General features: G+C 41.6%; 1 protein-coding gene across 8 annotated transcripts in view; it reads left to right on the top strand.

The window, feature by feature from the left end:
• The first annotated feature begins 169 nt into the window (after positions 1-169).
• The window catches only part of DZANK1 (double zinc ribbon and ankyrin repeat domains 1), a 49,690-nt gene continuing 36,845 nt past the window's right edge, over positions 170-13,014 (top strand). For 5 of the 8 annotated variants that reach the window (XM_043479308.1, XM_043479306.1, XM_043479305.1 and 2 more), the window contains exons 1-4: positions 284-341; positions 2,513-2,629; positions 5,853-6,006; positions 12,122-12,236. In XM_043479308.1, the coding sequence (XP_043335243.1) occupies positions 2,521-2,629; positions 5,853-6,006; positions 12,122-12,236 (378 nt within the window). In that variant the 5' untranslated portion in view covers positions 284-341; positions 2,513-2,520. Of the gene's footprint in view, positions 342-1,845; positions 1,865-2,512; positions 2,630-5,852; positions 6,007-12,121; positions 12,237-13,014 lie in introns of those variants that run through there. The other 3 variants (XM_043479300.1, XM_043479302.1, XM_043479303.1) reach the window with 3 other exon arrangements.

The following is a 13,014-nucleotide window of genomic DNA, read 5'->3' as shown; positions in this document are numbered from 1 at the left end:
ATTTCGTTCTGGTATTTCCAGAAAGTCAGCGACTGTCGCACGAACGAGCCTGGTTCTCATTTTGAGTTGGGAGGCCACCTTGTAGCGCTTTCCAACCTCTGTGAAGGCAAGTTCTCGGACGCCTACTGTTAGGCTTGAAGAAAGGAGCGCTCTGCGGCCGCCTGTCTCCGGGCCAACCGCAGGGGCGGAGCTAGTTGCTAGGAAGCGGGTTCCTGCCAATCACCTGCCCAGCTCCCGGTGGGCGGGGCGCGGTTCGCAGCGTCTTGGTAACCCGTACCGCCGCAGTGAAGGAGAGGACCAAGGGCGGTGAGCGGTGGGCTGCCTCGGTGGGGGCTGCGGAGGTACCCAGGGGGTCCCGATCGGGTCCTGGTGGCTGGGGGAGGGGGCGGAGGAGAAGGGCATCCTTCATTCAGCCGAGTCGTGGCGGTGTCCTTGGCTGCACCTGAAGGACGGAGACGGGGACCAGACGGGGTTCCGGAACCGGGCGGTGAGGGGCAGTCTGAATGGAGGGATGGCGGGGTGGGGGATGCTGTTGACGCAGTCGGGCCTAGCGGATCGGTCTACGGATGGATCCCCTTCGCTCGGGGCCCACTGGCCTACGCACTGTCAGCCTTTCAAGGACATCGCCTAGTCGCCGCAGGAATTATCCGCAACCCCCCCCCCCCCCCGCCCAGACGTTTTTATTTTGAACTAATTTTTAACCATTTTTTAATTTTAACTGCCTCTCACGTAAATGAAAATGTGAGGATGGGCACGCTCCAGAGCCCTTTTGCAGGGGCTGTCGCGCTATCCATATATGTATCTGCAATTTAAATTCTTAGCCTCCGACCTGGAACTATCCAACCAGGCATTAAATCACCCCTTAAATTTAGCCATCCCACCTTTGGGGTATAGTCTGTGACAAACGTCAAACCACAGAGACGTTCGGGGCAGTTTTATTTATTATTTATTTATTTATTAAAAAATATTTTTTTTTTGCGTCATTTCATGCGTGGCTTGCAGTATCTTGGTACCCCCACCAGAGATTGAACTAGAGCCCCTGCAGTGAAAGCATCAAATCCTAACCACTGCACCGTCAGGGAATTTCCAAGGCAGCATTGTTTAGAATAACAAAAACCCAAAGCTGAAAAGAAAATAATAAATGCCCAATCACAAATTGATAAATAAGATTATGTAAGTATTTGGAAAATTGTAAATAATAGGGGAGCGTACAAGAAGTACTGTATAAAAATTGAGTTTCAATGTAGATTTTAACTGAGTAAAATCTATGCATCCATTATCATTGAAATTTGAACAGACCATCCGAGATGTAAATGGATTTTAAGATGTGGGATTTTCCCCCTAAATCCTTTACGTATTAATAATTATGGACACTCCCACACCCAAGAAAAAAATCACTAAGACCTCCATACTTGTACTTAATTACTTATAAATACAGTAGATGGAGTGGGAGACTGTTTTAAGGTATGGGTTTTCCCCCCTGAATCCTTGGTGTATTAATAATTATGAACCCTCCCATCCCCAAGAAAAAGATCACTAAGACCTCCATACTTGTACTTAATTACTTATAAATACACTAGATGGAGAGAGAGACTTCTGTATTCCTTCCTCACTGTTTATATTCATGCCAGCTTTCTTCCAGCTGAGGCGTGACCCTCTGTCATTTTCTAAAGTTTCTTTTGCAGCTTTCACAGGCACGAACCAGTTGATGACAACTGCAGGACTTTGAACATGGAGCTTTCCCAAGGGAGCTGGCTCTAAATGAACATTTCATGCTACATACAAAGTTACTTCTGTTCCTCTTGTGTGCTGTCTTGCCTGAAGCCAAGAGAAGTGGTATACTAAAAAGAGGCAGGACAGACTGGTAATGGTCTAGGGATTGCTTAGGTTTGGTCATCAGTGATGATCTCTGCTCTGACATGTGCATTTAATGTGCTCACTTAAAAGAATTGTATTCCCCCATCCCATACACTCCTGCTTTTTGCCCCCAAAGTGAGGTAAATACTCAGGTAATCAAAAGCCCACACAAGAGCTCAACAGCAAAAATACAGCAGAGACAATAATTATTTCCATTAAAAATAGTATTTGGGGACTTCCCTGGTGGTCCACTGGTTAAGACTTTGCCTTCCAATGCAGAGGGTGCCGGCTCATTCCCTGATCAGGGAGCTAAGATCCCGCATGCCTTACAGCCAAAAAACATAAAATAGCAGCAATGTTGTAACAAATTCAATAAAGACTTTTAAAAATGGTCCACATCAAAAAACATTTTTTAATTATATTTATATTACACATGACATTGTAAATCAACTACACTTCAATTTAAAAAAAGACAAAAGAACTGAGATGAGTCTCCCAAAAAAAGAAAAATGATATTTGTAGATGATAGAGAAACAACATTCTCTTTAGTTTTTACTAGTCTTACTGTATTTGAATGAGATACTTCTCTTCAGTGTCTGTTCACATATAGGTGTCCACTGGAATTTATTTTCATCCACTTTTTTTTTAATGTAAGGAGGGAAAATGACAGCTGGTTCAGTGTGTGTCCCTCAAATCATACCCTTGCGGGTGCCTCAGCCCGGAAAAGCCAACCATGAAATTGATAACAATACGCTTTTGGAAATGAAATCAGGTAAGAATCAAATGTACTGAAATTGTTTAAAATAACCCTGCCATGTTCTCTATATTCATCTGGTTGTTGATTTACCCTCTTTGCATCCTTTCTATAATCAGGATCTTGGGATGATGGTAAAACTTTCAAAATTTGAAGCAATGTTGGTTTGTAGAGTGGTATTTATATAGATTACAACAGCTGGCTCTTGCCAACCTTCCATTTGTGTTGGAAAGCGACGCAGCAAAGCCATGACTTACTTTAGCCAGGTTAGGATGTCCCATTGCTTCCCCAGACTTTCCCAGGATTCTCAGTGTTTTTCTCGAATATCAGTTTGACCTCCTAACACAGGCTTCCCAGTCAGACAGGTTGGAGAGTGAAGAATCCTGGCTTCGAAAACATCTGGTGATCTTCAGTACATTCCTCAGCCTTTCTTAGTCTCAGCCTCTAGACTGTAAGAGAGTGATAATATTATCTATAGTTTAGAGTCGTCATGAGGATTAATGACTTGATATGTGATGTGAGGCACACAGGTTCTGGCTCATGGTGATGCCAAAAGACATCATAGCTATTTCTGCTTAAATAAAGCAGTGAATGTGTTTCTTTTTCATGCCAGGAACACACACACACTCATTTACATATGTAATAAACATAAAGAGAAGGAAAAGTTTTATAAATAGAATGTATGAACAATTGCTTGTTTAAAACAGATTCTTAATTTGTAGCCACATGGATGGACCTAGAGATGATCATATTAAGTGAAGTAAGTCAGAAAAAGACACATATCACATGATATCACATATATTTTGAATCTATAAAAAATGGTACAAATGGTCTTACTTACAAAGCAGAAATAGACTCACAGACATAGAAAACAAACTTATGGTTCCCAAAGAGGATGGGAGGAGATAAATTCAGAGTTTGGGATTAACAGGTACACAGTGCTATATATAAAATAGGTAAACAACAAGAACCTATTATATAACACAGGGAACTATATTCAGTATCCTATAATAGTCTATAGTCTATAATGGAAAAGAATCTGAAAAAGAAAAAACTATATACATATGTATAGCTGAATCACTTTGCGGTACACTTGAAAGTAGTACAACATTATAGAAAAATAGATTTCAATTTTTTTTTAAATAGAAAAATTAGACTTCAATTAAAAAATAGACTCTGAGACTCCAGTTACATATTTGAATAACTAATGTACATACAAACTACATGTACTGATGGTGTGACATATGGTGTACCAGGTATGACACCTAGGCTTCCTAGACTGAGAGGTCCAACTAAGAATATATATATTATACTGTGTCTTCCTTTATCTTAAAAGCTAATACTATTTTAAAAATTCCTGTAACCAAAATTCAAGTCTTAATATATGTGCTCATGACGCTCAGGAGAAGTTGGGTGATGACTGACAAATGACGACAGGGTATCCAATTTCTCTACTATCTGAAATGTCTAATAAATAAAAGATTCTACAATTCGGTGCCAAAAGTAATAATATCCCAATAGGAAAAATGGACAGAGGATGTGAAAAGACATTTTATAGGAAAGGAAATATGTGTGTTTTAAACATATGGGAATATGCTCCTATTCACCCTTCACTTGCTTGCTGGGCAGCGCTTATTCTCTGCTTTATTTACTCCCTTGCACTTAATCACCACTTAACAAATTCTATGTAGTCGTTTGCTGTTTGTGTGTTTTTTTTTTAAATGGAAGCTCTATGAGAGGAGGGACTTCGGTCACTGATGTATCCCCAGCATCTGAAACAGTGTCTGGCATGTAAAAGGCATTTGGTAAATACTTGTTGAATGAGTGAGTGAATCTTACTAAAAATATAAGAAATGTGAGTTAAAGCTATGAGATACTTTTTTTAAAACCTGGGAAAATATAAAAGAAGTATCAGCAAAGTAAAAGAAAAAAAGATCATACACGATATGGTTGAGATGGTGGGTTAACATGCACTTCCATTCCCTGCTGGTAGCAGGGTGAATTGTTTCAATGTCCATGGAGGGAAGTTTGGCAACATTAACCAAAATTACAAACTCGCATAGCTTTTGACTCAACAAGAGTACTAGTTCTACATGTTTTGCAGATAGACTTATAAGAAGAACTCTTTGCAGGGTTATTCATTACAATGTTTGCAATGGCAAAACTGAAAAAGAAAGAAAAGGAAAAGAAGACAGTTTATATGTTCATCTGTACGGATTGTCTGTTGGCCAGTGATTCATCCATAGGAGGAGAATGCAGTGCAGCCATAAAGAAGAATGGGGTGTTTTTTATTTTTTTAATTTTTTTTTATTATTTTATTTATTTATTTATTTTTTGAATAGGGTGTTTTTTAATGGAGCAGTATAGGACAATATACAAGATAAAATGTTAAATGAAGAGAAAAAGGGTGTGAAACAGGGCATGATATGCCACCATTTGTATGTACAGAGAGGGGGAGATTAAAAAATATGTACGTATGTGTTTGGATATAAACTACATACATACATTGGAAGGACAGTTGATACTATTGGTTGCTTTTAGGCAGCTGATGAGGGCGGGGAGCTTGGAGGGAGAGTTTTCATTGTATATCCTTGTTTGACCTTTTGAATCTTGGATCATCTGAATTTATTACCTTTACAATTTTCCCAAGAAGTGCAGGAATCATTTACCAAGTCCAAATAAAATATAACAAAACCATTTTTTAAGCAATGCTCAAAAATTAAAAATTAGCTTCTGCTTTCAAAATAGACATTGTGGTTTTAAAATTCACCCCTGCTTGGTTTGTATCAGTGCTCTGTCGGAGGGGCAAAATGCTATAGTGGTTCAAGAGCGTGGCCTGTGAGCAACTAAGACCCAGCACAGTCAAATGAATAAATAAATTTTTTTTAAATCCCTCCTATTTTAAAAAGAAATGAGTGTGGTCAACAGATCTGACTTCCCAGAAGTCAGATCAAAATTCTGCTGTCATTTACCAGGTTTCTTAACCTCTCTGGAACTCAGTTCCCTCATCTATAATATGGGTATAAAATAGGACCTATCTCATAAGGTTGTACTGATAAAATTAGTTTATTCACGTAAAGCACAGTGCCTGGCACAAAGAACTCTATTACTGTTAGTTATTGTTATTCATTTTTACAGTATATTTTTTTTAAAAATCTCATTAAATAACTGATCCCTAGGCCTTATTCAGGGACTTGCTACTTTAGTGTTAATTCTAGATATCCTGTTTTGGGTTTTTCAGACACCCCGGATGTCAACATATATTATACCCTGGATGGCAGCAAACCTGAATTCCAAAAGAAAATTGGTTATGGTGAAAACACTACCTTTAAGTATTCGAAGCCTATTACCCTGCCTGATGGAAAAATACAAGTTAAAGCTATCGCAGTCACTAAGTAAGTCAAGAGCATAATGACTGGGATGATTTATATTTATTATGTTTTAACTTTACTCATTTCAATGAGAATCGGTGCTCGATTATAAAGACACTAAAGAAAAGTTATCTTAATTTCAGCATACATCTCTAAACTTTGTGTTTTGTCTTTTATTGAGTTATACTGTAAAATACACGTATTTACATACATAATTAACATATGAGGAAAAGTTTTATGGATAGAACATATAAACAATTACTTGTTTAAAACAGATTCTTGATTTGCAGCCACATGGATGGACCTAGAAATGATCATATGGGTAAAAGGGTATAGTTCAGTGAAGTGCCGTGTATATTAATACTGTTTTTAGTCTGAAATCCACACTGGGATTTTGGTAAAGTGAAAGAAAGTGAAATTGCTCAGTCGTGTCTGACTCTTTGTTTGCCACCCCATGGACTGTAGCCTGCCAGGCTCCTCCATCTATGGGGTTTTCCAGGCAAGAGTACTGGAGTGAGTTGCCATTTCCTTCTCCAAAGGAAGAGCCTTTTCAGGGTTTGGGACCTTCAAAGAGATTCGTCTGGCTCTGAGGAAAATGCTGCTTTTAGTAGATGGTTCTTTTATTCCCCAGGACATGGCCTATGACCACCGTGGTTCTCCATCTGATTTTGTACTGACTTTATTGCCCTTCAAAGCTACCATCATTTTGATTTGTTAGGCATTAGCTACTTCATTTTTTTCTGTCTTTTCTTTCCTAGTCAACAATTTTTTTCAGTTTCAAGTATAGAAATACCACTTAATTTGGTAAACTTCACCGAGGCTTGTAGAGAAAAAAGATCCTCAAATGCTTTGCAGATTAGTCTGTCTGTGATAGAGGAATCATTTTGTGCCGCAAAACAGGTTTGGCCACATTTCTGGAAGACTAATACCAGGGCTGGCCCAGGTAATTTAAATGAGACTCCAGGCTCCCCCTGCTGGCTAAACTACTGCATGGCCTTTTAAGCTACAAATTCTACAGTGAAGGTACTTGCTTGGCATTAAAAAAAATTTTTTTTAATAATAAAATGAAAACAGAACAACCCCCTGACACATGATTATTCTTTATTAAAAATTGGGATCTGTGGCTTTTCCCACTTGCCAACCCATTTCTACTGAAACAAGTCATCTCAGTTATTAAAAACTAATAAGCTGACTACTCTGGTGCGTCATGCTGCAAGGCAGCCCCCTTTATAAGCTTCAGGTGACAGTAAAATGAAGTCGTGATCAATGACTTTGTAGTTCAAAGGAGTTAATAGAGCCTCTGTCAGAGTCTGAAGCATAAGGACATTGTTTATGTGTCTCACCATCTTGTTCTGTGTCTACTAAGTGTCTGCTCTGAAGCGCTGTTAGTATTTCAGATGTGCTCAGCTTAGGAAAAGTACCCATACAAAAAAATTTTGAAAGTTAGCGCTTGTATCTAATTGTGATAAAATAGTTCTTTATGGAAATCATGCAGCTTTGTTCAAGTCTCTGTCTCTAGGTTTTTCATGCCATTAGTTTCTTAATAAGGAGAAAAAGGCCTTTAGATAAGACTGTTAACAATGAAAGGTCTTTAACATATTAAGAGGAAAACCTGTGGTCATGAAGTTTTGAATGATATAGGAAAATATTTGTGATATAATCAGTGAAAAAAATTAGAATGTAAGGTGACTAGTATTTTGACAGTTGCAAAAATACACAGAGGACTTCCCTGGTGGTCCAGGGGTTAAGAATCCTCCTGCCAATGCAGGGGACACAGGTTTGATCCCTGGTCCAAGAAGAACCTTCAGAGATGCTGCAGAGTAACTAAGCCTGTGCTCCACAACAAGAGAAGCCACTGCAACGAGAAGCACATGCACCACAATGAAGAGTAGCTCCCACTTGTCTCAACTAGAGAAACCCTGCACGCAGCAACAAAGACCCTGCATAGCCAAAAATGAATAATAATTTTTCAAAATACACAGAGATAGAAAAGGGCAGTGATCCTCAAGTGACTGGGAACCAGACTTCTGCTCAGAGCCAGCCAGGCCATAAACCTGACCGTTCATCAGGATTCAAATGGTCCCTGGATGGAGATGTTTGTGATGTGAGGAAGTTATCTTATTAGGAGAACACTGTATCTTGGATGACAGGCCATGAACCAAAGATGAGCATCCAGATGAGATGGATTCTGAAGTGAATGAGTGAAACAAACAGTTCATCTATACCTGTATCTGTAAATCTGGTTTGTTATTAAAAACAACAAAGCACATGCTTCCCCAGAGGTTAGCCACCCATAAGTCTCTCCAGCCAGTGAACATGCAAGGACCCACTTGTCATGTTGTTTCTTAAATACTGTCACTCATTGATAGGTAGTGGCTGTTTAGACCAGTTGTATATTTCTGAGAATTGTTTTCTCCTTCTAAAAATGTGGCTTAAACCTTCAACATGGCTTAATGGTAAACATTTCTCGGGGCTTCCCTGGTGACTCAGGAAAGAATATGCCTGCAATGCAGCAGACCTGGGTTCGATCTCTGGGTTGGGAAGATGCCCCGGAGGAGGGCATGGTGACCCGCTCCAGTATTCTTGCCTAGGAATCCCATGGACAGAGGAGCCTGGTGGGCTATAGTTCACGGGGTCGCAAAGAGTCAGAGAAGACTTAAGCAACTGAGCACAGCACAGCAAACATTTCTCAGCTGTTTTGGAACTGATGTCTATTCACTTCTGAATGTTTACTTAAAGAATTTTAAGGGTTTTGGGACACTGAAAGTTTGAAGAATTGTAAGAAATGTAAAGAAATCAACATGTAAGAAATCTGAGAAATTGCAAAAGAAATGGTAATGAAACAGATAAAAACACATCAAAGGCCGATATGAAAATCAATGAGCAAAGCAGGTAAAGGACACTGAAGGCAGACACCAACTTGAGATATAAGAGTATTAAGTTCCTGGGCAGATCAAGCAGAATCCCCTGTGTTCTAGCTGTGAGCTTTCAGTGCAAATTAGTGAGAGTGAGAGTTAAACACACCAGACAAACACACCAAAGTGTGGTCACAAGGATACGGCAGAGGCTGCAGGCTGCTCCCAAAATCTGTGTTGCCTTCTTCAAGAACCATAGAGGCTTCCTTGGTGGCTCAGTGGTAAAGAATCCGCCTACCAGCTCAGGAGACACAGGTTCGATCCCTGGTCCAGGAAGATTCCACATGCTGCGGAGCAACTGAGCCCATGCGTCACAACTCTTGAGCCTGTGCTCTAGAGCCCGGGAGCCACAACTACTGAAGCCCATATGCAACAAGACAAGCCACTGAAATGAGAAGCCTGCTCACTGCAACTAGAGAGTAGCCCCTGCTCGCCACGACCAGAGGAAGCCTGCGAAGCAGCCAAGACCCAGCACAACGAAAACAAAACAAAATTATTTTTTAAAAAAAGTAAAGTTTATTTTTTAAAAAAATAGAGCCTTGGATTTTTAGCGGGGCACACACACGTTTCCTAGAAGAAAGATACTTCCCAGTCCTCCCTGAAGCTAGCAAGACCCTGTCACCTGGTGTGGCCAGTGAATGCACATGGAAGTGACGTGGCAGTTTCTAGATTGTGCCCTGTAGGAGGAGGCAGGCTGTGGTTCCTGCCAGCTGGAATGTGGCTGTGGTGGTCAGCCACGTTGGGTCACGAGGACATATGCCATGTCCTGGATATGATGGGACAACAAGATAGAAAGTCAGCCCTAGGCCCCAGGCACCGTGGCTCCCCTGCACAGCTCTGGGTGGGTTATAGCCCATTGCTACTCTGTTTAAGCCACTGTTGTTTTGATTCTGCATTACAACAATCAAGCCTGTGTCCCAATACACCAGGGACACATCTCAAGCAAATACCTACAGAGAACATATTCAAGGCTAGAGGTGATCAAAACAGGCCAACAGTGTCAAGCATCAGTGAGTGTGTGGAGAAACTGGAACCCTCAAGTGATGCCGGTGGAGATGTAAATGGAACAACCACAGGTCGCAGTTTCTAAAGAATTAAAGTCACTGACCATCTGACCCAGTGGTTCTGCTCCAGTGTATCTGTCCACAGATGTGGCTGGATCAGCCCTTGTTGTTCTTACTACAATTCCAAGAGGCCCTCAGCAGTAATCATCAGGGAACCTGGAAAGAGAAAAAGTTTATTACCTACAAGTTCTGGGAATTATGTGGCACCCAGCGAGGTCACAAGTACAAAGAGACGGGGGTGGGGGGGAGAGAAGAAGGGACAAATCACAGGCCAAGGGTCTGCTTTTATTAGGGTCGAGGGTTGGGGGCCAAGGGTTTCACTGGTGAACTTCAAATGTATGAGCAAGAATTTACAGAGGAAAGAAAAAAATTGCCCAATTGGTCAGTCATGGAAACCAACCATGATCTCTAAAATAAAGGGGCTTCCATGGGGGGGCAGTGGCTGGATCTTCATTTGGTCCTGTGGCTGGTGATGTGTTTACTCAAGAGCACCATCTTTGAAGTGGATGCCTCAGCAAAGCCTAAGTCAGGCCCCTTGTTACAAACAAGAGAAAACCCAACTTCAGGGGCTCATACTATAAAAACGCATACGTGAACACTCATAATAGTATTAAGTATTGTAACCTCCAAACTGGAAAAACCCAAATGACTGTCCACTGGGGAATGGATAAACAAACTGTGGTACATCCGTAAAATGGAATGCTACTCAAGAATAAAGATGAATGAATTGCTGACACATGCACCTACGTGGGTGAACATCAGAGGAAAAAAAAAGGACAAGTAAAGGCAGCCGGACATGTGAGACTGTATTTGTAGGATTACATTTATCAGCATGGCAACCCACTCCAGTATTCCTGCCTGGAGAATCCCATGGATAGAGAGAGGAGCCTGGAGGGCTACAGTCCATGGGGTCGCAAAGAGTCGGACACGACTGAGCAACTAAGCACAGCACAGCAGAGAAAAGGCAAAACTATGAAGACGGGAAGCAGATCAGTGGTTGCCTGGTGTGGGAGGTGGGAGTGAGGAGTAACTGGAAACAGGTGGTTGTAATACTGGACTGTGGTGGTAGTTGCACAGTTGTATAAATGTATGGAGTATCATCAAATTATATACTTAGAACAGGTGCATTTTATGTCATGTACATTATGCCTCAGTAAAACTGTTCAGAAAAATAAGGAGTATAGATGAGCTGCTGGTGCTGAGGTGAAATCACCTCCAGAATTTACTTCTGGCCACCTCTCTGTTGGTTTCTCATGGGACTTCTATTGCATCACGGAGGAACAAGATTAATTGTGAAATATTATGAATAAATTGAAAACTGGCTAGTATTTGAGGAATAACAGTTAAAATCTCCCAGGGCAGTGTATATTATGCTACCCACAGTTGGGATAAGGAAAATTCCCATGACTTATGTGGAATGAATGATATATAGGTAACCTCATTCTTTGCTTCAGAACAGTTTCAGGCTTAAAGTATGACATCTTTATGGTGAATGTGGTAGATAGTCCTCCAAAAGGCCCCCCAGTGAGCCATGCCTCCCACAGTAGCCCCTCCTTCTGAATCTGGGCTGTCCCTATGACTTACTTTTGACCAAGAAAATGCTCGAGACATGACGCTGAGGCCAGACCACAAGAAGCCTTGCAATATCTGCTGTGGTCTCTTGGAACATAAACGCTGGGAGAAGCCAGCCACCAAGTAGGAAGTCTCTGGCCTCCCTGAGACCTACTACTATGAGGAACCCTAAGTTCACCACCTGGAAAGGGAGATAGACAGAAAGGGAAGGAGAGAGGTGACTGACAAGTCTCCAGCTGTCCCAGGCCAGACTTAGAACCTGAGAGGAGAAACCATTTTGGACATCTGACCGAGTTGTTCTTTTACTTGACTCCGGCCTAAGCTGACTCCTGACTGCAACCACACAAGAGGTGGCAAACCCACCACACCTTTGTGTTTTAAGACATAATGTTTTGTAGTGGCTTGTTACATAGCAAGAGATAACTGAATAAGAATAAGGTTAAGACCATAGAAATGGTAATATTTTGGTCTCTCCAATTTAAAATATTAATATAATAAATTCATCCTAGAGTCATCTTAATTGCCGGACACCTTGTCTTTGAACCTTTGTGTGACACACAGACTTTTCCTGTTTGGAATAATTTTCAGAGACTGCAGAGAGAGTGCCATTGTCACAAAGGTATTTCAGGTGGACTCTATTCCACCAGATCCAGTCTCTCCAGAAGACACTGTGGAAAATGCTCTCAAGGACCCTCCAAAGCAGGCGAGTACTGACACCATGATGCATTTGGATCATCACCACGTCCTTGGTTCCTTTCCTCAGTGGTCACATCTTCCCCTTCATTTACCCCCAGAGTCAGTCTGTCATCCATTTTCAGGTCCTTATCACTGGGGTCACTCTCAACCACTGCACAGTATCTTTGCTGGTTTCCCACCTTTTGGTCAGTCCTCCACCCTGCCTGTTGGAGACTCCTCACCGGCATCTCCATCTAGGCTCCTGTGTCTTCTCCTCTTACCCTACGGAGGAAAGCAGAAACCCTCAGCCTGGCCTCTCAGAGCCAGTTTCTGTCCTCGGTCACCCTTTCCTGCTTTGTGACTCCCTTGTTTACGTTCCAGCTCAAACTCGATTGTGCATCCTGTGTTCTGTCTCTGCTCCCCTAGCTCCCAGGCCTCCTTTCATCAAGTGCTTTGATCATGTGATTACTCTGCTCCTTGTCTGTCTCCCCCATGTACTGTGAGCTCCCAGGCAGCAGAGAGCAATTCTGCCATACTCCATGTCCTGCATGGGGACAGGTAGGAAAGGCTGGAGGTATTTATTGAATAGAAGTATCAGGCTAGTAGGAGCCCTCAGTGGGCGTGGCCTTCAGTTTTGTTGAAAGCTTCATCTCCAGATACAAAGCCTCACCTCTTTAGAGAATGAACTATACCTGTCTAGAAAGGACATTTGAAACTCTAGTCCTTGGGTTCTGGGTATCAGTGGAATGGATCCCAGGGTCAGAGGGTGGGCCAGCCCATGGTGAGGCAATTAAACAGAAAGTCTC

The sequence above is a fragment of the Cervus canadensis genome, chromosome 10, assembly GCF_019320065.1.
Source record: "Cervus canadensis isolate Bull #8, Minnesota chromosome 10, ASM1932006v1, whole genome shotgun sequence".
NCBI classification, from domain to species: Eukaryota; Metazoa; Chordata; class Mammalia; order Artiodactyla; family Cervidae; genus Cervus; species Cervus canadensis.
The sequence above is the reverse complement of the archived record's forward strand: the minus strand, read 5'-3'. Positions and strand labels throughout refer to the sequence as shown.